The sequence below is a fragment of the Pseudoliparis swirei genome, chromosome 20, assembly GCF_029220125.1.
Source record: "Pseudoliparis swirei isolate HS2019 ecotype Mariana Trench chromosome 20, NWPU_hadal_v1, whole genome shotgun sequence".
NCBI classification, from domain to species: domain Eukaryota; kingdom Metazoa; phylum Chordata; class Actinopteri; order Perciformes; family Liparidae; genus Pseudoliparis; species Pseudoliparis swirei.
Genome location: NC_079407.1, coordinates 5,132,256 through 5,159,740, shown reverse-complemented (window position 1 = coordinate 5,159,740; position 27,485 = coordinate 5,132,256). Strand labels below are relative to the sequence as shown.

The 27,485-nt window shown below is 46.6% G+C and overlaps 3 protein-coding genes across 11 annotated transcripts in view; 2 read left to right on the top strand and 1 right to left on the bottom strand.

Moving 5' to 3' along the window:
• Window positions 1-4,578, top strand: part of rap1gap2a (RAP1 GTPase activating protein 2a) — an 82,868-nt gene extending 78,290 nt beyond the window's left edge. For 7 of the 8 annotated variants that reach the window (XM_056440430.1, XM_056440433.1, XM_056440431.1 and 4 more), the window contains 5 exons: window positions 238-336; window positions 752-872; window positions 2,089-2,191; window positions 2,319-2,392; window positions 2,690-4,578. In XM_056440430.1, coding sequence (XP_056296405.1) covers window positions 238-336; window positions 752-872; window positions 2,089-2,191; window positions 2,319-2,392; window positions 2,690-2,698 — 406 coding nt within the window. In that variant the 3' untranslated portion in view covers window positions 2,699-4,578. Of the gene's footprint in view, window positions 1-237; window positions 337-594; window positions 663-751; window positions 873-2,088; window positions 2,192-2,318; window positions 2,393-2,689 lie in introns of those variants that run through there. The other variant, XM_056440437.1, reaches the window with a different exon arrangement.
• On the bottom strand, window positions 241-6,825 carry si:dkey-52l18.4 (uncharacterized protein LOC560708 homolog). The gene is made up of 5 exons (XM_056440439.1): window positions 6,623-6,825; window positions 5,382-5,708; window positions 5,058-5,286; window positions 4,917-4,945; window positions 241-318 (listed from the first exon to the last, which is right to left on the bottom strand). Exons 1-4 carry the CDS (start codon window positions 6,672-6,674, stop codon window positions 4,918-4,920), a joined length of 636 nt encoding a protein of 211 aa, XP_056296414.1. The 5' UTR covers window positions 6,675-6,825; the 3' UTR covers window positions 241-318; window position 4,917.
• Window positions 6,826-9,020: 2,195 nt separating this feature from the next.
• On the top strand, window positions 9,021-27,095 carry blmh (bleomycin hydrolase). 2 transcript variants are annotated; one of them, XM_056441224.1, is made up of 13 exons: window positions 9,021-9,189; window positions 10,572-10,626; window positions 11,057-11,254; window positions 12,121-12,230; window positions 13,096-13,237; window positions 14,169-14,257; window positions 14,344-14,436; window positions 22,540-22,695; window positions 22,775-22,933; window positions 23,005-23,072; window positions 23,585-23,702; window positions 23,884-23,956; window positions 26,777-27,095. In XM_056441224.1, the coding sequence occupies exons 2-13, from the start codon at window positions 10,572-10,574 to the stop codon at window positions 26,923-26,925; spliced, it is 1,410 nt and encodes a 469-aa protein (XP_056297199.1). In that variant the 5' UTR covers window positions 9,021-9,189; the 3' UTR covers window positions 26,926-27,095. The 2 variants fall into 2 exon arrangements, with proteins under 2 accessions (XP_056297199.1, XP_056297200.1); XM_056441225.1 differs by lacking the exon at window positions 10,572-10,626 and having other exon boundaries at window positions 9,042-9,189.
• Window positions 27,096-27,485: the final 390 nt, after the last annotated feature.

Genomic DNA, 27,485 nt, shown 5'->3' with positions numbered 1-27,485 from the left:
CACATTACACACAGTTTCAGACAATACAACATAAAACAGTGATAGACAATATTTTTAAAAAGAAAGATAATTTTTTTTAGATCACAACGTGAATAAAAACATAACTAAGACTCTGAAGAGCGAAGTGAACGCTGCTGCATTTCCTGTTTCGGGGGTCGTGGTCCTGTTGCTCTCGTGGCGCAGGAAGTCCAGCCGCTTGTCGAGCGACGCCATTTACATGTTTCCTTTCGTCTGCAGCGACCAAAAGCCTGCCGAGTTCTGCCCGCTGTCCCAAGAGGTGAGGTCAGAGACGTCGTCCAATCCCAGCTCGCCTGAGATCTGCACCAACAAAGAGAGGTATGATTAACGTCTGCTTACGGAGATCTTCTAAACCAGTGGTCCCCAAACTAAGGCCCGCGGGCCGAATGCGGCCCGCCTTCACATTTGGCCCGGCCCGAAGAACAATACCAGAGACACATTATGATTTTTTTTTCAGTCTGGCCACGCAAATCCTAGGCTAGCCAGTTTCAAATAGAAAGTATGAAGATCCCGGAAAGGGTTATTAATATTTGGTTATGTGTGGCTTTCTGGAAAACAATAAATGTTTACATTTAGGCACCCCTGCGATCATCACAATTTTTCTGTTACAAACTGACAACGGCCCCCATCAGAGAAGGGAAAAGGTATGTGGCCCTCACTCTAGATTCTGCGGAGGGATATATCGAGATATCTTCTCCGCTGTTAATCTTCTCTCCGCCCCTTTCCTCAAAAGGCCGTTCGTCAAGCTGAAAGAGTGCGGCGGCGGCAGGCCGAACATCTCGCGCTCGTCCTCCAGCACCAGCAGCTTCAGCAGCACCACGGGGGAAACCGAAGCTCTGGAAGAGCTGGAGACGGTGAGCGTCGACACCCCACGGGCGGTTTTTTGAAACGCAGCGAGAGAAAGAAGAGAAAAGAGAGAAAAGGGAAAATTGAGCGTTTGAGTTGAAAGTGGAGGGAGCAGATGTGGAGACGCGGTCCTGAAAGGGGGGTAATGTGCCCAACTACTTCTGGGAAAGGACTCAAAGAAGTCTTTTCTTCCTGCCAAGAAATAGTCCAGCCCACATCCCCCTGTAAAAACTGCCAGCTTTCACCTTTTTTTTTTTACGCTTGAAATCTTCAACAAACACATGTATTGGTGAGCTTTACAGGCGCTGCTCTCCACCAGCAGCTCAGGGGTGGCTCCCAGAACACCATCTAGTGGGCTGCGGTGGTATGGAGTGGAGGGGAATTTTTACTTTACTTTACTTCCTTAACCCTCCTGTTACCTTTAGGGTCAATTTGACCCCATTCAATGTTTAACGTCGGTGTTCTTTGGGGTCAATTTGACCCCAGGCTGTTTTTCACTGTGTCAAACATATAAGAAATATCAACTTTTTTATATATTTAAAGGGCTATTTAGGTAGTCGACAAACAAACATAAAGTACCTCACACTTAAACTTGGGAAACAATATTAATTCTAATAATTTTCTGGAGGTTTTAATTGCTGGGGTCAAATTGACCCCGAGGGTAAAATATGTTAGTAAATGTGAAGGTAACAGGAGGGTCAAGTAAAGAAAGAAAATCAACGTGAGACGCATCATCATGAGGTCGGGACACACATTGTCCAGACGTGGAGGTGACACAGAGTGGATCCGGCTTTTGAAACCGAGATGGTGAGCATCTCTGCGGCAGTAAGAGCTCCATTTCCTCTAGTGAGGAAATGTGACCCCGTGTATCATCAATTTGGGGGAAGGCTGAGGGTATCAGCCGTAGACTGCGGTATCAGCAAATGTATTTTGGTCATTCCAGCTGACGTCGGCAAAACACACGTAAAAAAAAAAAAGAAAGCCCAATTAATGTTCTTCTCCTTTCTTGTCATGTTTTGACAATCAGAGGTTGAGAAGTGATCTGGAGGTCCAGTGGGGACTTGTCTTTATGCTAAGCTACGCTAACCGGCCAGTGGCTGTAGCAAATAGCCGAACCGCTGTAAAGCTCGAAACCTCTTCCCTTCCCCTCGGAGCTCCTCCGTTTCCTTCCTCCTCCATCTCTTCCTCCACGCTCAATGTCTTTGTGCTCTCTCTGTCCCCCAGGCCAGCCATCTCTCCATTACATGCTCATCCACCTTTAGTCCTTCCCTCAGTGTCGACAGCCAGGGATCAGGTACCCCCGTCATCATGTGCCGCAGTCCGACAGGTAAACCTGCTCTTTGACCACATCACAGCCCCCGCTTTTTAAAGAGCGGCATCCAGGAGATGACAGATCCTCTAATGAGCGTTTCCTTCCCGTCTAATCCTCCGTGCCCTTCTTCCACATCCTGCAGATGTGAAAAGTAAGACGTCCCCGAGGTCGAACTTGAAGTTCCGCTTTGACAAAATGAGCCACTCGTCCACAACTGTAAGTGTCGCAATGCCTGTCTGGGGAGCATATATTTAAAGAATAGTGCTGAACACATCAAACAGTAAAAAACATAACCCCAAAAAAAAAACTGAAATAACAACTGAATTGAGAGCGGCAGGCTGGAAGCCATAAGAAAAATCCCCCTTCTGTGTTTTTGATCCCCTCCCTGTCCGTCTGACGCACATCTCATTATCTCCAGATCCCTGTGTAATGCCACTAACGGGCCAGCTGCTGTTGCGTAATAGGCCCAGTGACCTCTAACTGACCTCTGTGTTCACTTTGACTCTCTTTCAGTCCGAGTAGCTTCGAGGGATGGAAACATCAGACTGGCACAACAAAGGGACCGCAAAAAAAAAAATCAACAACAACAACCAAGCCAAGGAGGATCTGATCAGATGACCAACTGCACAACACAATATAAACTAACTGACCATACTGTGAGTGTATAGTGAGGAGAAGCCGCCGCCATGTTGGCTTTCCTTTTAACCCACGTAGGAACTAGTCGACGCTTCGCCGATGTGACGAGCCGCTGCCTCTCGGTCGTTAATCGCCCCGGTCACATGACCAGCCCCCCGCGCGGCTGTGACACTGTGAGCCGGACGCCGCCTCGGCTTTTCTTTTTCTCCAGCATCTCGCGACCCAGAAGAACGGTAACACGCCACGATGTCCGAACCGAGAGAGGAAAACTCTTTCAGAATCGTCAGAGATCAGGATGTTCCCCCCTTCTTTGCCTTTTCCCCCCTTGAATGGTACGTCTGGCAACGGTTCCTCTTTTGCCTGAAGTAACGACGCGGACGCCCACACACACACACACACACACGTGCGCGGCGACATGGCGTGGACTCACAGTAGCGGCGTTTCTGGAGGCGACCGCGCGGGGAGTCTCAACTCTCCACCGGCTTGTTTCTTTGGGTATAAGAAAGGGAAACAAAGGCCGACGCATTTCTAGGGAACACCTTTTTGTCTTCCGAGATGCTCGCGTCACCTCGCTCGCTGCTGCTCTGTGTCGACCGCTCTACACACACCACGTCGCGCGAACGTGGTCGATACCGACGGCGGTGTTTAGGGAGGGTCACTTCATTCCCCTGGAGTCCAGATGAGCTCACGGGGGCCACAGTAGGAGACACTGCCAACACATTTTGCCATAAGCTTATTTTAGCCAAAGCTGCGCCTTACAATCTTCTCAAAAGCCCTTTTCACCCCCGACGCTCCCGCTACCCTTCTCTCTCTCTTTATCTGTCTCCCTCACTGTGTGAGAGGACAAGAATCTCGTGGATCTGGTTGCAGCACAGCTGCGGGTCGGCCGATCCACGACGTCATTTGCTGAAAATAGACGTTGCACTGACATTTCTCCTTTTCCGAAACCTCCCATCGACCGCTTGCTCGCTCGGTGTATCCGTCGATGTCCGGTGGAACTTTTACACGGGGGAACGTCTCCCTGGGGGGTTTCAGTTCCCCCGCCATGCGAGCTGATGAAGACTTGAAGAAAGAAAAGGAAAAGATGCTATAGGTTAAACAAACCTTTGAACCACACTTTGGCAAAAACCACTTTGAATGTGAACCTTTTTTTTTTTTTTTGTTGACGCTTGTTTACTTGTTATTACAAAGTCTCTTAGAAGTCAATCGCAAAAGCCAGCTGCTTACAGTGACAAGCACAACGGGACCAACAGGTCTCAACTACACCGTAAACGTTCGCCCGGAGCTCCACGAGCTGCAGGGAGCAGGGCAAAAGTGGGAGTGGGAGAATCAAGGAGAAGAAGAAGAAGAAGAAGAAGAAAAAGAGAAGCATTCCTGGATGGCTTGACGGTGTGGGAAGTTCTGTCATCGTGACACTGGTATCCCAGAGGGAGGGGGGGTGGGGGGTCACACAAACAGGGGAAGTCCGGGTGCCATTTAGTTTGTAGCAGGTACGATGTCGCCTCAACGCCCTGCAGCCTTTTCCTCTGTTAATATGCTTAATTTATTTTAAAAAACAAAAGATGACTTATTTTGCGTCGATGTCCTGTGAAAGAAATGTAACTGCAGAGTATGCTAATTAATACGGTAATTAAAAAAAAACAAAAAAAGATTCAAGGAATATATATAAATTTAAAAAAGATGTCTAAACATGTATATGTATATTTGGTTATGTAACGTGCCATTGAGAATTTATTCTAAAAATAAAAATGTTGTATTTTGTGTCATTTACGTGGCATCTCATTTTTCACACGTGAAGCGCAATACGGGGGGGGGGGGTCATACTTTATTTAGTGTGATGCACATGAACACACTGATGGATATTATAGACACAATAATAGTTTAAAAAATACTTTTAATCAGACGGACGACACTTACTGCTCGTTTGCAGTTACATTTTCAAAAAGAGACACTAAAAGTGTTTCTATGAGTGAAATGTTGCCACAAGAGGAATCTTTTTCCTCTGGATGCTGCATCATCACCTCATCATCTGCTCCCCTTGCTGCACAGGAGCCATCCTCTTAAAACAGAGACTAACAGTCTCTCTCCCTCGACGTCCACCCACCTCAGTCTTCTGTGCGGACTTGGGGACGGCTGTGACGTGCACAAAAAAACAAAAAAATACAGTGAATAGAGCAGTTTAAACAATGCTACGATAAGTTGAACAAAAAAATCAATATTACAAGAGACTAATAATACAATATACCTGGTATATATACACGTTTCTGAGGTCTGGGGCATCGAGGCGGGGGGCCGTGGGGCCGGCTGGGGTTGGTCTCTGCAGACAGCCGAGTACACGGACAGTGTCCTGGGAAGTGGCCGGGGCTTGACCTCTGAACTCAGACAACGAGCCAATCCCAGAATGATGGGAAGACAAAGGGAAACACCGGCACACACCAACACCCTGTGCAGTCCACTCCTGTGAGGAGAGACGGCTGGAGACACAAATAACAATTTGAAGCATCTTCCGTTTGAAGTGTCCCCGTTCTGATATGAATGATCGTGATAATACACACACGTGTCCCTATACCTGCAGTGACGTTGACGTACTTCAAATGTCCCTGATCGGTGTCACCGTGAGCCCATTTCACTCTGCATCCATAGAGGCCTTCGTCTAATTTGCCGACGCTCAGGAAATGCAAAGTCAGTCGAGTTTGATTGGCTGACAGCGTGACATCGGTCACACGCTGCCTCGCGATGAACTTTTCCTCCGTGGAATTTCTCCGCGTCCAGTTCCCCGTCCAGGCGTCTCCACAGTGCTGCACCACGCAGGTCAGAGACAGGCCGCGTCCTGCAGGTACATAGAGGGTCTCACGTTCTCCCAGAACCCCCTGGGTGCACTCTTCAGCCTGGAGACCTGAGGAAGGGAAGTCGGTCTGCCTCAGCACGGTGCAACAACACACTGTTTGTGCTTTGATATGCAGTATTTCAATGAATCCTTTTCATTTCACCCTCCTGTTACCTTTCGGGTCAATTTGACCCCATTCAATGTTTAATGTCGGTGTTCTTTGGGGTCAATTTGACCCCAGGCTGTTTTTCACTGTGTCAAACATATAAGAAATATCAACTTTTTTATATATTTAAAGGGCTATTTAGGTAGTCAACAAACATACATAAAGTACCTCACACTTAAACTTGGGAAACAATATTAATTATAATAATTTTCTGGAGGTTTTAATTGCTGGGGTCAAATTGACCCCGAGGGTAAAATATGTTAGTAAATGTAAAGGTAACAGGAGGGTGAAACCATCGCGAGACCGATGAAGAGAATTATGCAAGTCATCGTTCTACTTAAATAGAATATACACACAAAAGATTGCCTCGTTTAGATCATTTGATCGACAGACATGCATCTAAACATTTGGGGTTGTTTTCTGACTTCAGAATCAGACTCCTCCACATGCACGAACAAATATTGTTCCACTTAAATCAAGGTTTTAATGTCACATTCGAGTGGCTATAGTGAAACATTTCACAAACAAAATGCATTTACAATACACTTGAACGTTGTATTTGCAAAGATGATACGTGTGAGTTGTTGCGAGCCTGTCCAAAAATGGACTCATCAAATAATCAACAATAAGTTATAGCTACTTTTTAAATTATTTTATTAAAGATCTTACACACCTAGTTACCTTCACGAAAGCCACTGCAACCGAGTTGAATTTAAAAAGGCAAGAATAGAAAAGTTCTCCAAATGTAACTCAATTTACATTCATAATATCTTGAATTAGACTTCAGATTTATAGGAAATAAAAACTTCTCACTGACCGGTGTGAAGGAGGCAGAGACAGCAGATTGCTCTGAGGAGACGGCGACGCATGTCTGACTGTCACGGTGTCGGTCAGCCGTCATCACGAGGGGGTTTCCCTCCTGCACAGATTAAGTCGTTGCGTGGCCTCCTTTAAATTGTTGTGGTCAGTCGCCGAGGGTCCATCGGCTCCTACTTTCTCCCACTTTCTTTCTACTCTCGATGTCTGCTGCTGCTGCTTTTGTCCAGATGGAGGTAAAGGAAGGAAGTGAACCACTAATACCCCCCCCCCCTCCTCCCTCCCCTCCACACACTAAAATACAGGAAGTCAATTACCTCATGAATGGGAATATAACGTTTCCAACAGGAAAGGGGCCACAAGGCTCTGCCACATAGAAAGAGAAACACTGAGCAGTATCAAAAATGACTCACTTCTCTTGTAAAAGCATGATTATAAAATGCTTATAAGATTGATTCGTGGTGCCTGGCCACAAAGGGCACACAAGCTCAAACATGTATGGCTCTCTTGTTTCCCATATGTGACCCGGTGATATATACACACCGCACAATACCCAGAGTAAACTGGAGCCAGAGACTTCTGGACCAGAAATGCAGGTTTTATTGATGAGTAAACTATAGTTTCATACATAAAAGTGCACAAAAACAACATAAATCATGCCCAGTCAGGGAGGTCAGTGTGGAGTTAAATACAAACTGTAAATAATCACAATAAACAAAATAAAATGTACCTGTTGCAATGTACATGCACATACATATTTCATAAGAAGATGAGTGGAAAACATTTAAATTAAAACATGCATCAGGAGTAGATTGACCTCTATATTGGTGAAACACAGACTCCTCCCCCAGTTGGAAAACACGCAAGTGAGTTTTCTGGAGTCGTAAAGGCAATTCCTCCTGCACGTGAATGTCCCTCAGCAAACACGAGGGCTGATAAACACAATTATGATTTAGTACAATGAACTTAACAGATGATATCATATTTCTACAATCATGCTTTAATACCCACAAAAAGAAAGGAGAGCTTCCCAAACGAGTCGCCCACCTCAGCTGCTCTCGGGTGTTTGACTAGCCAGAAAGAAAAGGCCCAGGTGAGCTGCCCATCCCCTTTTTAGAAGCTCTGCACCTTTTTCATGGGTCCTTAATCGAATTTGCTTTGTCAGTCTTGGATATTGGTTTAAAATGCAACAACAGCTGCATGCTGTATCTGACAGATTTAATATTATAAACATCTACAGCATGACTTCCTTTTAATTGAGCAATCAGATCAAATAGTTGAGGGTTCGCGGAGGTTTACCACTGTTACAACATTAGTGTTGGCTTTCTACACACCATGTGCATGCCCTGCAACAAACGGAAAACTGGGTTTCCAGCAGAAAGTTAACTTTCAAAATAAAAGCTGATCGTCACTTTCATGAGAAAAAACAACACATTATTTATTAACAATTGTTATAATTCCTCGGGTTCTTGTGTGAAATCAAGAGATCACCTCTCATGTCCTTCAAGTGCAAATTGGATGGAGTTTTTGTTTTATTTTTGTAAACATTGACCGGAAGTTTAATACGCAATTATGCTGTCATGTTTGACTTTGGACGCGCTCGTTTAAAGTTGCTCCGTGCCCCAACACTCACGTGACACGTGGACTAACCATATAGCCATGAGCATAACAGAGTAAAAACAGATGTGCCCTCTTGATAATAATATAAAAATATAAGTAATATATAATAGCTGGATGGTTATGTTTTTGATACACTGCATTCATTTGATGATATTAGAGTATTAGTTCAATAAGTAAGATATAGAGCCTGAAAATGTTCACCAAACTGGATTAAGACATGTTTCAATGTGTCCACATGGATCACCACGTGTCTCTTTGTGAAATCAATAACATCTATGACTTTTACACAACAATCTATGACGTTTACACAACACAGCACAAACAATGAATGTAGTGAATATGTTGTGATCTGTAAAAAAAAAAAGCAACAAATGGAGCCTATATTGTTATATTGAATCTTGGAAAACACACCTAAAAAATTGATTGATTCATAAATTAATGTTTTAAGTATTTTTGTTAAAAGTAAAAAGGCCCTCGACTGAAATGGGTTATGTGTTTGAAGCAAGGTGTATTAACCTAAATAATCTGTCCGCTCTTCTTTAATCTGAAAAACTAAAAAATGACTCACTTGCAAAAAGTAAATGCGTGGTAAATTAAAATAAACAAATATGTGCTTTCTATTTGTAAAGTGGAATGTGTTGCTTATTATTTTCTTCCATGTGTTAGTGACACTGTGTGTCCAATGAGTCCAATATTATCTTAACGTAGCCCGTCGCAATATTCATTACGTTACATTTGGGCTTTTCTTGTGCTGCAACGCCTCGTTCCACCCACAAGACTCCGCCCACCCGCCACGTCAGAAGGCACGCCGGGCCGCGTGTGCACCAAACGAGCGCACCCTGGAATCACACCGACGGACTTTCGGCGAATGAGATAAACAAAGAGCCGGCGGAGACTTTCCAGGGAAACAGACAACGCTCCTCAAGCTCCACGGAAACATGGAAACGGGTAGGTCGAAGTGCTCCTTTCTCTCCCGTTTCGGTCGCGAGGGTTCGCGTCCCTTGCAGCGCGAGCGCAGTCTCGTATTTGACAGCTAACGTTTGGAGGATGACAGCTGAGTGAGCTAACAGGGGAGGGGGGGCTGGCTAGGCTAGCTCGGCTAGCTCCTCATCGCGTTAGCCTCGCCAGCCTGCGAGCATGACTGTGCGCTCGTTTTACTCGTTGTCGGTTGGTCCGCTCGCGACGATGCGCTGTCACCGGGCCACCGACATCCGAACCGGAGAGGCGGGGCCGTTCACGCGCCACGACTCGTTCGTTTAGAGCCGGTGTTTCCGTTTAAAAGGAGCCCCCCCCCCCCCCCGGAAACGTTAGCGCGTGGTTAGCGAGCTATTGAATAACGGGGCGATAGAAACACCAGAAACTGTCAAAAGAAAAGTCTTTAAAGTGGGAACGGGCTTCGATTTAGTTTGTTTTTAGCGTGTGGAGGAATTATTTTAATGTATTTAATTATAAGTTCACGGGGGAAGAGTTTCACCTGTATTGCGCCACTCGTGAAATGTGCCATATATAAATAAAGCTTTCAGGCTTTTTTAGTTAGATTGTTTCGATCTCAACCAGGTTTCACTTCTACTCTTGTGTTGGGAGGCAAAGGTGTCGGCCTTCCTTCTAATCCACACTAACAGGTAACGATCGTTAACCTGTTAGTGTGGATTAGAAAACGAGTTTAATAGTCAGATCGACTTCATTCCAACTGCAGTGATACCTGTACAACGTGCTGGGCTCCTCTCCTACTCTAATGGTTGAATAACAGCCAGATCACCCAACCAGCGATTAAATTCACCCAGAGGCTCTTTGGTATGCTTTTATTCAACACACACACACACACACACGCATATTGACTTAGTGCAAAATGCTGTTGGCTAGTACTTTCTTAAAGACTCGTCTCACTCGTATCCCCCTTCGTTATCTATCCATCAATATAATCATCTAAACTCATTAGTGTCAAAACATTCAACTGTTGCGCCACAAGAAAAAAAGAAAACAACAGTGTTGTGTTGACAGCGGACTCGAAATATTCCCCTCCTCAGGCTTATTTTCAGATGACATGGACGTGAAGGTTAACAACGTTTGACGCCGTCCTAATCTGCGGCGGTCAGTCCATTTGAGTCGATGGAGAATAACAGAATACAGTTGAGAGAGAGAGAGAGAGATAGAGAGAGGGGTCGAACTCCAGGCAGCATGCATGACTAGGCAATGTCCACTCTCGATGTGTAATTGCTCTGCGCTGTTAGTTGAGGGAATTACTGCACATCAGTGTGTGTGTGTGTGTGTGTGCAGGCTTCCACCACCCAATAGGACTAAACAAGCTTTCCGGTTTGTTCCTCTCACAGATGGAGCCAGATGAGCGATATCAGCGAACTTTGATCAGCCCGTATCTCCCGAAAGGTCCACTTATTAGAAAGCATTCTTGATAACCTCCTTTCTTGTGCGTTTGCCTGATGTATGTCCGTCGTTCTCTATCAGAGCTCTCATCGTGATTGTGCTCAGTCTACCTATGAGAAGTCATGCACCAGGCGGTTATTTTATTCAATACATGATGTTCTGTTAGTTAATGACTATCGATCTAGTAATTTTCCAGGCATAATTGTGACATCTGAGTGCTCATAAATCAGATGTGGAGAAGGAAGTGTGTGTGTGCCTAAAGTGCACAGATGAGTCGTGGGAATTGGAGCAGTTGGAAATTCCTCCTCAGAGTTACAGTCTGGCTGCGAAAGTCTTCCTGGACCCAGTTTTATTTCAGCTCGTCTTCACCGCCGTCATAATTATTTCCCGTTTTAATTCTGCTCTTCTCTCTGTTTTTATTCTTCTGCCTCAGGTCTGAGTCAGGAGAAGGTATCCTCCTTCCTGAAGCGGCTGCGGGCCGAGCCACGCTACCTGTTGGCCCAGAATGTGTCGACCTGCATCGACCCGCTGGAGGTTTGTCTGCACCGGCAGACCGTCCAGGATACTGTGCACATCTTCCAGCACACGCTCCCCACAGAGGGCAAGCCCGTCACCAACCAGAAAAACTCAGGTTGGGACACAATGCAGCGTGTTCACATTCAATTTTATAAGCGTACCATTTCCAAGGTTGGAAAAAGCATCTGTATGTGGCTTTGAGTGGACGTGCCCTTACAATATCTTTAAAATACAGTTCTTGAAAGCAATTGTCCATCACAAACGATGAATATGCGCGCGAAAGTTATACCGTTTTTAACAGAGTTGGCTCTGTATTTGCAAGACGTTGGAGGTTCCCTTATATTTGCAAGTTGCGACCTGGATCGTCAATTTCTCAGTAAAAGCAGAAATGTATTTCCCGTTTGTTGTTGTTATCTGAAGCTCACGCTAAAATCTATACAGCTGACAAGACATGACACGTTTTACGTCTGATGTTTTCTGGCTGAAATCTTGTTTTGCTGCGTTGACTCTGGTCACATTGACTCGTGTTGACAGAATATAGTATTGACTACAGAACTTTATCTGGAGCAAATTTCACCAAGAAAAGTCAGGAATGCACTTTGAGCATCCCGAAGAGACACTCCATGCCGACCAGGTGACATAGCAGACCGTAGTTACTTTTTACACTGAAGTCATCCTCTCATTCCGCCATCGTTTTTCAATGTGTAGAGTAAATCTAAAGCACTGAGACGTGAGCATTTCTTTAGACTAGTCCATTCTTCTTTTACGTCGACACGGCAAGCTTTTGACCCTCAAAAATGATTCCACAGTGGTCATGCACTAATTATTAAGCCGTCATTTAAATATCTTTGTCGGGGCACAGCCCTATTGTTCAGTGTAGGAATCTAATGAACAGGTGACTCTAGCCTCTCAGGTAGAATTGCTGATATACCTGTATATACACCTGCATGCTACTCAGTCACTTATTTCTGTCATTCATAGGGAGATGTTGGATCTTCTCGTGCCTCAACGTCATGCGCCTTCCCTTCATGACGAAACATAACATCGAGGAGTTTGAGTTTAGTCAGTCCTATCTTTTTTTCTGGGACAAGGTAAGACGTAGAACCACACATCCGTTCTCTGCTCCTCTTCATGAGCTGACAGATATTAGATCTTTTTCTGCTGTTGATTTATTGAATAATTCTCTAATATTTTTTCTTTTTGCATTCACTTAGTATTCACTGTAGCAAACCGTTGCAAATTGTGTGTGTGTGTGTTGGTTCAGTGTTATTATGCAGCATTCTACGACTAATGCATTCAAATAAACCCCCTTTTGTGTGTCGTGGTCAGTGCTCTTTCAGGACTGACGTCACAGTGACGCCTCGCTAAATGTTTGTGTTGCTCTAGTCTCTTTGTCTTTACGACCGAGATATTCAGACCGTTGTTTGTTCCTCCGTGAATAATACACCGTTCTCAAACGCCGGCTGTAGGGACTAACACTGACCGTAATATTAGGAATCAGTGAATATGTAGCTTGAAGAATATGCTGCCCCCCCTACCAGCCAGTAGCTTATTGGATGTGTTACCATACCCTTTTATCACCTATAGTGGATTTTTGTATAAAAATGCACAATTTGGGTGCTGAGGAAATGCATAATGATATTGTTATATTTAAATACTTGCTTTGATTAAAATAAATCTTGGCATGAGTATTTTCATTATGTATTATAAGATGCTTACTGCTCGTGTTAGGAAGTCAAACGGATCATGATGCCCTCTCTTAATATCTATTTTATACTGCTGTATGGTGCTCGACTGTTTCTTTCTGTCTTGGAAGTTTAATTGTGTCATTCGTCGAGTCTCAAGTGCTTTAGTTTTTTGTTTGAGTCTACACTTCTGCGTAACCTCTATCACCGTGACATTATTAGACGGTACAGCCCCTCACTGTCCCGGTTGCGTTTGTTCTTCCGTCCGCAGGTCGAGCGTTGCTACTACTTCCTGCAGGCCTGTGTGGAGACGGCGCTGAGGAAGGAGCCGGTGGACGGACGCCTGGTCCAGTTCCTGCTCTCCAATCCAACCAATGACGGGGGACAGTGGGACATGCTGGTCAACCTCATTGGTTAGTTCTCACTGTGCTGGCTGGGTGTAATTGGGATCAGCTGTGGAGGGGTGTGGGGGAGTGGCTCGGAGAACAGGTGCTGGGAATACGCCTAATTGGCCTCAGCTGCAGGGGATCAGCTGATCGGTGTCTCTACGCTATATGAGGTGGCATAAGGGCACGATCACGCCAGATGCGACTTTTAAAAGCGCAGCCGCACCAAAAAACGCCCACCATCTATTCCGTGAATTGTGTCTCGATGACGAGCGCTTTCAGTCGCACTTCCGACCGAGCGGGAGTCACCTGGAGTCGTGTTTCGATTTAGAATTATAAAGCTCTTCGTAATTAAATACCGGAAATATGAGCGTCTCGTCGGGGAAACGGGAAGGAAAGCCCGCCTCCTGCTTGATCCGATTGGCCGAGTGTGACATTGGTGAGCTGTGCGCCTCCGCGCCTCACGCTTAAAGTTGAGAATATTTTAACTTTTAAGCGCGCCTGGAAAAACGCGCGGCATTTAAAAAGCGGGTCTGAAAGGCGCGTCGTACCATAGGGAATCAATGGTTTTGAGAGGCGTGTCTGGTGTGATCGAGCCCTTAGGATGGAGACACGAGAGGGGAGGCAAAGTCCGCAGCAGAGTAAAGTATATTACCGACTATAAACTCGGTGTGCTCGTCTTTGGAGCTTGGGGGGCGGGGAGAAACCTACAGGTGACGGCTCACTCACCATGACGCCTAATTACATTCACGAGAAGTTCACGTTGAATGATTGACTTGTGTGTGCGGAAACTGACGGGTACAAGTGATCTGTGCAATTGCTAAAACATTTGGTAATGATGTGATGAACTGTACTTCCTCCACATATGTGAATCCCCTGACAGAAGGAAACCACTGGAGGGACGTCAGAGCCGTCTGACTGACGAGTATCGTTTTGTTTTGTACCGTCCTGCTTTCAGAAAAGTACGGCGTGATTCCAAAGAAGTGCTTTCCGGAGTCCCACAGCTCGGAGGCCTCCCGCCGAATGAACGACATCCTGAATCACAAGGTGTGTCGAAACGCTTTCCTTTTGGTCAAACCGATCCCGCGTTCGCCGAGTCGGTGCTGATGTTTTGGTCTCGCTGTGTGTTCCAGCTGAGAGAATACTGCCTGAGACTGAGGAACATGGTGGCCAGTGATGCGACTAAAGATGAGCTGTCTGACGCGATGGACACCATGATCGAGGAGGTGAGACTGACGAGGGCGCGCGCAAATGTGGTAGTATATATGGAACGCGGCGGATCTTCTACCGCAGGAAGTGTCCAAAGTATTCAAAACCCTATCGAGGAACTCGGGGAACATATTCTGTGTTTGACTGGAGGAACTTGGACCTAAAATGTATTTCCTCCTAAAATAGTTTCAGGTGACACAAATAGTTTGTGTCTTTCCAAGTGGACAGGAACTGTGAGGGCCAACAGACCTGTGGCTGCGACAGCTGTGCACAGCTTCATTCACAAAATACAAAAGCACTGATTCACATGATACAGACATTTCTAAATACTCAGTATGATGTGTTCCAGTATGACATTATTATTATTTTTTAAACGTGGTATATACAGACTGTTTGGCTGCATTGCAATAATACATTGCTCCATTGTGACCAGGAGAGGGCGCTGTTAACTGACTGCAGCATCATGTCGCCAGTTGGAAGGGATACCTATAAAAAAAATAAACATCTGCATGCTGATCCCAAGTGTTTCGCCCTGAACCTGTGGAAATGTAATATAGCAGGTTGAAGACTCATGAGCCGTCCTCTGTTTCCTTATCAATTACTTTTTCCAGTGTTAAACATCACAGCGCTATGATTTGTGGGTAATTCCCTCAGGCAGAACTCTGTCGAAGAGGAGACTTGCAGGAAGTGTGCATGATGCTCAGAGTGACGGGGTTTGATTTAGAGTGACAGGGTTGCGCCAAAACTGACCCTTAATTTGAAGAGATGCATTCGATAGTCATGCAGCGACGCTTTGTTTAATGTTCACGTTTGATGGGGTCCAAATCAGAGGGACGCGTTTAAGAAGCTTTAACAATCAATTATTCACACAATGTCCCTTTTGTAATGCCGACATCAGCAGGATGTAATACTGGACTGACTTAATTAAACACACCGGTGCATTAATATTCCAGCTGTCTGCTGTTTATGATTTTTAATACCCTTGTGTGTGGGTGTGTGTTCGTTCGTTCGAGAGATCGATCCTTCCTTTCTGGACTACAGAGTGTGTAAAAGTTGAAGGTTGTGATCTTGTTTATAAAAAACAGAGTATCGGAGTATCTGACGCGGTCCAGTGAAGAAAAATTCATCCCCTAAAAAAGAAAATGGTGCACAACTCTGTCACACCGTAACTTGTGTGTGTGTGCAGTAAAATGCGGTCATGTGTCTACTATAGTGTGTTTTTGTGGCTTGTGACCGGTTACACTGTGTCGGTGTGTGTGCATAATACGCTTGTTTACGCTTCCCTTGTGTGTGTGTGTGTGTGGCCAGTCAGTCAATCAGCCTCCCATTGAGCTGATTGCACCCTGTATTGTCAGCTGTGCGGTTGCATTGTGCGGCCGGCTGGTTGCTTGTTTAAACAGTCGTCTGTATCTCGCAGCGCCTCTGAATGCCCAGCCATGACTACACACACACACACACACACACACACACCGGTTGAGCAACAGTAAAGACTGCTCACACTGCTGGAGGGGAGCGGAGGGTTGTCGGTGTGTTTGTTTGTCCACCTGGAGGTGGTTTGTTTTGCGAAACACCGCCCTAGTCACGGCCGGTGGCGATGGAGGATGCGGTCATGTCAGAAGAACGGCCGACGTAAAAAGGACCAAAGATGGGGACCAAACACAAGGCCCGCGGGCCAAATCCGGCCCGCCGCATCATTTTATGTGGCCCCTGACGGCTTGAAAGTGTTGTGATCCCCTTTTCTTAAAGAAATTGGAAAAGCATTTCCCGTGCTTTTATTTTGAAGGTTTCAAATTAAACGGATTCATGTTGTAATATTAGAGACATTTTCTTTTGTACAATATTTCTACACTCGAATAATCAAATGCAAAGAGAGTTTATGAAGTGTTTCCGGCCCTTTAAGAGGGCGGCCATGATGCTGATGTGGCCCACGGTGAAAATGAGGTTGACACCCTGTAAACGATTGAAATTTAGATTTAAACTCTTCGTACTGAGGTGGGTGTCCAATTCTAATATCTGAAATGAAATCACATATTTATTTGTTCAAATCTCAATTTTTTTTAATCGTGACTCGAATACAAATTCAGTTTTCCTTTTAGATGTTTTTGTTTTCCGGTTAGATCCAAGCAGATCAATTACATATGCACCATATGTGAGTTTTCTGTATTTTAAAATTGGCAAGAAATATATTGTTATCAACATTTACGGCATGGCCAATATCTCATGTGCATATAAGTGGATGATTCACTTGTTATGAGTCAACATTCATCACAGTTGCACCAAATTAAGCAAATGTCACTTGTACTGCGGGGAAGTGTGTGTTAAAATAATTAGTAAATCAGGAAACCTAAATAATGTATTGAGTCCTGCTGACACTAAGGTTCTTTAAAAGAAATGAATCGAGGTTGTTCTGGAATGTCTTTATTCTTTATTGACACTGAGCTGGCGTGACGAGAGCACCGCCGGGGAACCGACCGCAGGCGTGTCCTCGCTCTGTAAATCAGGGCGGATGTAATAAACTTGAGGTGACTGACAATTACCGAGGCCGTCGGTGATTAATTTGTTGGCATCTCGGCGTGTCACAGCCCGTCTGTTTGTTCTGCCGGAGCGTGTTCAGGAGCGGTTCGTTCATATTAGGTTCACAAACAATTTCTCAGGTACGTCGATGGCCCACGTTCGTGTGTCTTGCTCGACGCGTTCACCTGGATTCGCACCTTTTCCGCGTGCACGTGTGTTTCTTTGCGCCCCGTCGGTCCTCCTTTGCTGCGTGCGCCGGTGACGCTGTCCACCCCGCCTGCGTCGAGGCCCTGATTGGCTGCTGGTCTTCATCACGCCACTCCCGTGACAGGCAGCCGGGGGTCCACGTCTCTGCTTCCACTTACCGAGCCCAGGGTGCGCTTGATTTTAAACGGATCCGGTTTGCGTGTCCGGTGTCTAACCGCTCTGGTTAACGCCGGGTCGGGCACGTCGCACGTCACATTTATCGAGAACACCTCTGCAGCAGCGACTCGACGCATTTCGGCGACCTTGAGTGCCTTGAAAGGCGCCTTATAAATAAAATGTTTATTATTATTATTATTTCAATTCAATTCAGTTTATTTCACAAATTACAAATTCTCCCAAATAACCCTTCAGGGGGAAGAAACCTGGAGGAGAGCAACAGAGGAGGATCCCTCTCCTAGGATGGACAGATGCAATAGATGTAATGTGTACAGAAGGACAGATTTAGAGTTAAATACATTCAATGAATATGACAGAGTGTATGAATAGTTCATTCCATCAGGCAGATGGCGGTGGGGAGGAGGGCGAGTCTCAACAGGACAGTGGTCCATCAGGCAGATGATTGAGAGATGAAAATTCATCCTTAAGGAGAGAAAACAGCTATAAGCCTATAGCAGCATATCAAGGGCTGGACCAGGGCAAACCTGATTCAGCCCTAACTATAAGCTCTGTCAAGAGGAAGGTCTTAAGTCTACTGAGGTGACTGTGTCTGCCTCCCGGACTGAAATTGGAAGCTGGTTCCATAACTTGATAACTAAAGGCTCTGGCTCCCATTCTACTTTTAAGACTCTAGGAACTACAAGTAGTCCCGTAGTTTAGGTAGCTAGCTCTAGTGGGGCAATATGTCGACAAGCTCCTTAAGATATGATGGAGCATCACCAATCAAGGCTTTGTAGGTTAAGAGAAGAATTTTAAAAGTGATTCTTGATTTAGCCAGTGCAGAGCAGCTAGTGCAGGAGTGATGTGATCTCTTTCTTAGTTTTAGTGAGAACACGAGCTGCAGCATTCTGGATCAACTGGAGGGACCTAAGAGATTTATTAGAGCAGCCTGCTAATAAGGAGTTGCAGTAATCCAGTCTCAAGTAACGCGTGAACCAATTTTTCTGCATCTTTTTGAGACAAGATGTGCCTGATTTTTGAAATATTACGTAGATGAAAGAATGCAGTCCTTGAGATTTGCTTTACGTGGGAGTTAAAGGACAAGTCCCGATCAAAGATAACGCCAAGATTCTTTACAGTGGTGTTGGATGCCAGGGCAATGCCGTCTACAGAATCCACATCACCAGATAATTCGAGATGCACCTCTACAAACGACGGACGACCGTGTCCATACGCCGCATTATTGAATCAGAGAGGATTAGTTTAAGTTTCAAAGTCGGCCTTTCTCTTTCATGCCGTGTCTGCTGTGTTTCCATGCTCCTCTGCTCTCACTCACACAGACAAGTAGGCGACACCCACACACACACACACACACTCTCGAATATCGGGAGGTCCACTGTCCATGCACGTGCATTCACCAGTACACACACAGATGGTATCGCTCACAACACAACTGCAGCCCTTCCGCGCTCCATTGCGTCATGGAATCAGAAACACCATGTGTGACTCTTCTTGGCTCTGGAAGAGAGTGATTCTCAAGACCGGTCAAATGAACGAGACGGCCGTCAAATCGCAGAGGAGCCTTCAGCTCAAAAGTCAGCGCCGCCGGCTATCGACTCGGTTGGGTTGTTGTTCGATGCGTGGGGGGGGGGGGGGTCGGTCCCTGCAGATTTGGCATCGTTAGGGGGGGGGGCTGCAACCACGAGCCGCGCCTATCGAGAGACGTCCAACCGCATTTGTTGAATTTTCTGTGCACCATTGTTAGAACTCAATACTGACCACATGTGTTTTATGTTTACAAAACACGGACGTTTAATCAAAACCTCGCTCATTCGTATCCAAACTGTTTGCATGGTGTCATTTGCTTACACTCACAAGTCCAGCTTCTCCAGACGGTGGTTATACGTGGAACCCAGGGGAGCATCGAGGTGCATAGTTTTCTTAAATTTGTCTTGAACCGGTTCAGATTATTTTGGACTAAAAGCAGTTTGGCTGCGTCTATTCCACCGCAACATGTATCTCATTAAACATGCATTGCGCAACTTTAATTTGTAGATTTGTATGTTTTTGAGGTACTAAATACAGTTTTTTTTTTTTTATCCACTTTATTTCAAAGAGTGATCTGGGCTGCAGCACTTTCCACTCCCACAAAAGGTGCCAAAAAGAAGAACATTGCCATTACAAAATGAACAGTTTAGCTGGAGTAACTCGATTCATCACTTTGGTGTTCATTCGGTTCTCAATTTACAAGGTCCACATTTTATAGCATCATATTTGTGTCACACAAGCGAAGACTTGGTGGAACCATCGCTGACTTCAGCGCCGCTCTCCACAAAGTCGATGCCGTCGGCAGGCGCCGCGTATCGCCCGGGAGAGAGGGGGAAGGCGAAAGTCTCGTAAACACGGATGCCTTGCTCAAGGTTACCGCGGCACACGTCCCGCCCCGTCGGACTCTCGCGCTCGACTCCAGGCGATGCGTTTTGTTTGAGGTCGCGTGAGCAACGAGCGGAGAGAGGGCTGCCAGCCGGTCAACACTGGGGCGCAGATGCTATCGAACTGCAGTCGGGGGCCCAATGGTGTGCGAGGCGGTCGGCACGGTGTTTACAGCGAGGCACGCAGACTGGAATTGAAACTGAGCCTCAGCTGGAGTCGCACGAGTCGAGGGGGGAAAGCCGCCCGTTAACCGACGCTCGCAGTCCGAATGTCATGTTGCGTAAACGAGACCTTTTTGAAGCGGCGGTCCAAAACGCCAGTCGAGGTTACGAGGGAGGCGGAGGTCACATGAGGTCACATGGCGGTCGACGTGAGATCTCAAACTGCTCAAATCGTTTAGTCAATTCTCTGCAACCGCGATGCTTTTACTCCTTGACTGTTTTTATCAGGATTGTTCTTCACACTGCCGGCGCTTCATGGAAGTTTTTGGGTGCGAATTAAGTTATTCAGTCATTTCAAAATGTGATGTTAATGTAGTTCTTTATAATATATATGTGAGAGGTGTTACATTAGGCGGCGTCGGAAATACCCGAGGGCAAAGGGCAAAACTGACCCTAAGATCACAAGGAGAGGGGCAGAAAAATGCCCCCATAATTTCAATAATTTAATCGCGTTTTTGTTCTTCGTTGTGTGTGTCCTATCTGTGTTGCCTCTTGGTAGATGCACACAAAAAAAGCAATAAATATATATATTTTTTATTAGAAAAAAACAAAAGAAATAAGTTAGAATTGTTAATAGTTGTTTAAAAATGTAGTAATAAACAACCATAAAGAAATAAGCATACAATTGAGTATGATCGTCTGATTTATGTTTTCTGTTTGTAAAAAAATCAATCTCGAAAACACTTTGAATCTGTAACTACTGCCTAATTGTTGTCTTATTGACATTTTTATGACAATTTGTCTTTACTGTAAGTCTGAATAAGTATATTTATTATTTTTGAACAAAAGTTTCACAAAGTGGCCCCAATTTCTATTTCAATGCCCTGGGGGCAAAAAAATGCCCCCGAAAAAATATGTAAATGTCCTCCCCTGACATTAGGATTAGTGCGAGATCCTTTAAGTCGGTTATCCTTTTTTATTTTACTTTTTACCTCATCGGGGACGTGAGGCTGAGCTGGCATTAGGAGGGCGCCTACAGTACTTCTCGGGGCATCCGAAAGACGAATGGTCAAATGAGTCGGCGGCGTCTTGTTGAGGTGCATCTGGGCAAACACAGCCCAGACGAGGGGATGGACGCCGTGGCACGTCGTCTTGCCCACAGGGCAGTCTAAACAAAGTCGTTGAATTAGGAGGAACGCGGCTCGGGGTGGATGAGGCGGTGACCAGATGCCTTTGTTGACTCTGTGCATGTGTGTATTTTTGTGTGCGTCTGTACTTTGGACTTTACGCACTTCTGTGATGACGAGGGTGAGATTGTTTGTTTGTGTAAGCCGAGGCCTGAATTTATGCATTTCTGTGTGTTTTGTCTCCGAGCGAGAAATGTGTCCGAGTCCGTTCGGGGCGAGGATAGTGGGCTCAGTGTCTCGCAACCAGAGAGCAAGAATGTCATCTTTATGGAGGGGTATTTAATATGTTTTGACTAAGCGTGGAGAAACTGCTGCCACGGCTGCTATTTCTCCAGGCCGAGCCAAAAATAATCCCCTCCGTCGGCTCCATACAGGGCTCGTACGGTCATGGAAAACCTGGAAAGGTCATGGAATTTTAAAATGGTCATTTCCAGGCCTGGAAAAGTCATGGAAAAAACTTAAATCATAAAAGTTTTGGAAAAGTCATGGACATTTGTTATAATCACGTGTTTATTTACGGCGAGTTTGAAATAATTAATGTTTTTTAAAGGAAGACGCTCAAATTATACGCCGGCGTACGCTCTCAATACGCAACATTTTCTAAATTGTTCATGTTTATACTGAGATTTCTGTTGGGTCATGGAAATTTGGTTTACAGTCCTGGAAATCCATTGGTCAAAATGTGTAAGAACCCTGTCCGTCGTCGGCGACACACACGTGTAATTCGGCTGGAAATCAGTAGAAGTCAATCAAAACGGTGTGTTTAGAATCTATTGGAAATGTGTCTTTAGCGACGCCCACAGTGTGTGTGTGACAAGGCTCAGCCTGGTATCTCCCACCAACAATGGACTGCGTACCATCCTAATTTCTCAGCCCCCCCCCCCCCCTCTTTTTTTATGAATTGTATCTGATAGGAAAAGCAACTGCCGGGTCCCGGGAGGGAAGAGCAGAGGATGGGAGACGAGAGGGGAAAAGCAAGAAGGGGGAAATTCCATAGATAACTATATCTGAGGTTAGAAGGGCCAGATTGACAGACGGCCCAGTCCAAACAACCCGATTTAGCCCACAGGAACTCAGTCTGAACTCCATCTGGAATACACACATGGTTGGGGGGGGGGGGGGGGAGCACTGCAGAGAGGAAAATGTAAGGGAAGTAGATAAAGGCCCAAGGACTGATGTCTGCAAGGACAGATTTTCAGTGCACATTAAGAATATGAGCTGGAAATTAAAGGTACACACATCTCCCAACAATCTTTCTATAGGCAATACATAGTTTTATATAATGATTAACAGTGTGTGAATCCTAAAGGAATACGTTACCCACAAAACGAGCATGTTTAACAGCGTAGCTCGCGTGGCGTGTCGATGTTAACGCAACTTGTGGTCACGCTGTGTGGAAGTGTTCTGTTGGGAGTATACGACACATGCATATTTGAAGGGCATGATGCTTGATGCCGTGCAGGTGTTCCGGGTGGTCAGCGTTTGCCTCGGCAGTCCTCCGGAGACCATCTGCTGGGAGTACCGGGACAAGGAGAAGGCCTTCCATCGCATGGGACCCCTCACCCCACAGGAGTTCTACCTGGAGCACGTCAAACCTCTGTACGACATTCACGACAAAGTAAGCGACCCCACGCGCCGCCTCCGCCGGGCCGCGCGGCCGTTTCTGACCCCGCGCGACGCCTCTCTCCGATCCGCAGATCTGCCTGGTGAACGACCCCCGACCCCAGAACCCTTACGCCAAGCTGTACAGCGTCGAGTTCCTCGGGAACATGGTCGGCGGGCGCCCCACGCAGTACAACAACCAGGCCATCCAGCTGCTTAAAAAGGCCGCGGCCGATTCCATCAAGGACGGAGAGGTAGGCCGCCGAGTCCGTCTCGAGCGGGTCGGTACGCGAGAACTTCTCAAAACGTGCTCTGCTCCTCCCAGGCGGTGTGGTTCGGTTGCGACGTCGGGAAACACTTCCACGGCAAGCTGGGCATTAACGACATGAACGTGTGAGTATGACGCGTCGCGTGAACGATGTTGGGGTCCGGTCTGTATTTCGTGTTGTCTGCACACGGTCCATTGGTGTATAGACGGGGGGGGGGGGGGGAGGGGTCAGCCGTCCTTCCAGACGCATTCGGCGGAGATCTGCACTCTACCGGCTGCACCTTTTTGAAGTTCTAAGAGTCATTTGACTCGAGTCTTCTGCTCATCTGTCCCAGTTATCAGAAGCGGTGCATTCAGCGTGACTCACGTGGCTTTGGTTTCATCACTTGTTTGCACGGCCGAGGAATGCAGTAAAACTCTTACGCCTCAGGAGAGCGACGGGGGAACGCGGCAACGTCCCACACAGCCAATATTCACAGTTTTTCCTCCGCGATCGCGTGTATTTAGTGACGGAATTATATTAAAAGTAGATTTCTCCCGGTAATTGTCTCCGTCGTGTTGGTCAGTCGTTGAGCTGCAGGCTTCACGTGACTGGAGCGAGGTGTGTGTGTGTGTGTGTGTGTGTGTGTGTTCACAGGTTCAACCATGAGCTTGTGTTTGGCATTTCAGTGAAGAACCTCTCTAAAGCAGAGCGACTGATATTCGGAGACTCTCTCATGACCCACGCGATGATCCTCACTGCTGTCACGGACAAGGTACACACACACACACACACACACACACACTCAGTTTATTGCGTCGAAGCCTCGCTGCGTTTTCGCTGCTCTTAATCGGCTGCAATTTTTCATGTTAATGTCCATGATGTAAGTCACCGCAGCTGTTGGGACACTTTCTCTCCTCCTGCGTCTCACTCTCGTCTCTCTCTCTCTCTCCCAGACTCCGGATGAGAAGGAAGGATTTGAGAAGTGGAGGGTGGAGAACTCCTGGGGGGACGACCGTGGGAACAAAGGTACACGGTGTTACACAATTCTTACTTTCAGTCCTTTTTTTTTCCGGATGCATTTCTTGTCTCCGTCTTTAACGCGTCACGAACGTCGAGCTGATTCGTTGCGTCGAGTCATCTGGATCTGGTCCCATACTCGTGCCCCCCCCCCCTCCTCTCTCTCTCTCTCACACGGCAGTATCTTGTGATACATCCTCTTCTTCCTGTTTGTGTCTGTTGCATTAGGAACAGGATTAGAGTGAGAGCCCCCCCCCCCCCCCCCAGCAGCTAATCCGCCGGGTCAGAACGCAGCGCGGCGGAAATTCCTCCCAAATATTTAGTTCCGATGGACTCGTCGTGGCTCGGGGACATTGCGGCTGCTCACGGGGCTCGTCGGCGTGAACTCTAATGGATTGATTCTGCCGAGTCACGTCTCTGTTTGGTATTTGTTTGTGTGACCCGGCCTTCAGACTTTAGAGTCTGTGATGCAACGCTGACATAATAAGATTTTTAAAAAAAATGTTTTACTGGAAACTTTAGAACCGGATTCTTCTCTCTTCTCTTTTTTTTTCTCGTGTGTGGCTGTAACCGAGTTGTTTTTGAAAACCCCGATTTTAAAAAGGAATTCGACGAACTTCTGTCCGCCGCCGGTGAGTCGCCGCGTCGCAATCGAGGGGAAAAACCCGACGACGCTAAAGCGAGTCCGGTTCTGGTTCCGTCTTCGCGCGGCCTCCCGACACGGCGGGGGCGTCCGCATCGCCGGCCCGCACTTTACTGGCGGCCGCCGCTGTTATTCCCCCTCCGTCCTTTCATCTCTCGCTTCTCATCTTCCTCTTGACCCCTCTGCCTCTCTTCTCCATCCGCGGCCTCCACATTCCGCCGCAAATTATAGGAGGGAATTTCAGGTCGGTCACGCGTCGTCTGGCAACACACACATACAGTGCAGCATATACACACACACACAGAGACGGAGACACACACACACACACACACACACACACACAGAGACGGAGACACACACACACACCTCACGATATTTGCTCGAACCCACAAACCGTCGTGACCGTTGGGGAAAAACTTGTGAAAACCCCCCTTGTTTTTCACGCATATGTTATTCCATAAACACCGGCGGATCTGGAGGGCCGGGACCCCGCAGCCGAATTAATCACGTTGTCGAGAACAAGAGTTCGGGACGCGGTGTTCACTCGGTTTGTTCGACCAAAAGAGGAGGAGGAGGCGGGGGGGAAGGAAGAGGAAAGAAGAGGAAAGCATTCGGGCGAAAGAAGAGAGCTCGAATGAATCTCGCGACGTCGCGCAGGTAGAATCCGTTTTGAAATTTAGGAAGAACAAGTCGGCGTGGAGGTGATTTTGGAAAATATGACGAGAGGAGACATTGGAGGAGTCGTCGTCTTCTCTTTTGTTCGTTCCTTCACTCCGATTGTCTGCGTACGCGACTCCATTGTTGCGTAAACGCGAGGAGACGACGTCGACGGAAGGATTTCCCCTTTTCGCGGCCGATCCTCGGGAAGCGAGGCTTCGTGAGCTTTCCCGTATGCTTCTAATCCGCCGGCGTCGTTGTTTTGGCACCCGAACCACGGTCGCACATCGGTGCCCTCACCTCGTTTTAAAGGACCCGCCTTTTCTGCGGTCCGTCCGCAGCTCTGCGGGCGCACCGTTGTTCCCCTTCTATTCTTATCTCTTTGTGGAAGCTCACATCAACAGACACACGGGCACCACAGTAGGAACCAGGCACCGTGCCATTTAAGATTTGCGGACTCAGAAGAACACACACACACACACATACACACACACATTGTTTTGAACTGCGGCGCGTTCTTGAGGTCACCGTGACGTCTTTGATGAGTCCACTTGACGGTAGGACGGACGCTCTCCTTTACTCGACTCGCCGAGGAGAGGAGCGTCGAAGGAGAATAACCTGAAGTTGTTTGCATTCCCTCTCGGCTCCGGTTGCCAGGTCTCGGCCAGCGTTCCCGTACGCGTCCGATCGGGACCGGATCAGAGCCGCTGCGGTTCCCACGAAAGTATTTTGTTATCTAAGTAGACGTCTTTCATTTACATGAATCGGTTCAACATGAGGTTAAAAAAAAAGAAAGGGTTGAGGCCATTCCAACACGTCTTCTTTCAAGGTCGGCCTTGTTCGACCACACACACACACACACACACACACTCTGAGGGGGACGGAGACAGACATTGTTTAGTTTTATCAGGGTGGGCGAGCAGAGGTGATAGCAGAAGTGTTGAATGCCGACCGCACCGCAGGGCGGGGGAGCGTGAACCGCGAGGGTCCTCCACCCTTCTGCCCCGGTGTAACAATGGAGTCGCTGATGCTGGAACTCCCAGTGAAGGCGGAGACACAATAATCTGCTTGATTAGTGACATGATGTGTCTCTCTGAAACAATGTGTTGTGATTAAGGCTCCAACAGATTGACTATATATATATATATATATATTTTCTTTTGTAGGTTGCCGGGAAGATTCATATTTTCTTCATGTAACATATTAAAATGAGATCTGGCACATGCAGTCATGTAGGACCGTGATGCATTACGTACTTCTGTGAACAAATTCAGATGTTTTTATACATTTGTTGATGTGTATTGTTTTAAATTATCCCTTTATGGGTTGATTAAGCCTCGTACGCGTCTGATTTTCAGATGTGTCGCATTAGTGCAGTCACTTCCACTCATGAAGCGCATTTAAGATTGTGACCAAAACAGCTTGACCTGACTGATTGATATCCAGGTTTTTTACTTTTTTTTTTGACTGCCATCTTTCTCTGTGAAAAGCAATCTGATCAGTTGTCCTCCCCGTGTCCGTCTCTGCAGGTTACCTGATCATGACGGACGACTGGTTCTCCGAATATGTGTACGAGGTGGTGGTAGACAAGAAGTACCTCACGGAGGATGTCCTGGCAGTGATGAAAGAGGAGCCCGTTGTACTTCCTGCCTGGGACCCCATGGGAGCCCTGGCATAACTACAGGAATCCAGGTTTTAGCCCCCAACCTCTGGTCTATTTGACTCCGCCCTATTCATTGGCTGCTTTTACCACTCCAGTACTTCCCTCCCCCCCCCCCCTCCCGCACCTCCTTCCAAAACAGCCTGATCTTATAGACAATGTAATAAATGATTTTGTTTTCTTTTTTACTGGACTGCCCGTGTCTTTTGTCTGCCTTTTTCTTTTATTTCTTCCAAACATTTGAGGTTTACTTTTTTTGTAAAACTCAATTTTGTTCTTTTTTGTTCTCGCCGGTATAATACGGCTCTCCATCTGGGCTGAGCGTTTTAAAAGGTGGGTTTATTGCATCGTAAACACTTCTCATTCTGAGACGGGGCGACGCCATAAACGAGCAGAAGATTTAATAGAACCATCTGAGTCGTGGGTCCGTCATGTACTCGCAAAGACTGAAAGGCAGGAAGCGCTGCTGTGCACTTCCACTTCCACGCCTGCGGAGTCCACAGTTTTAACAATATTTTTATATTAGATTAAAGTTGTTTTCTCTTTCCCCTCTTAGACACAAGCAAAACACTAGTGAT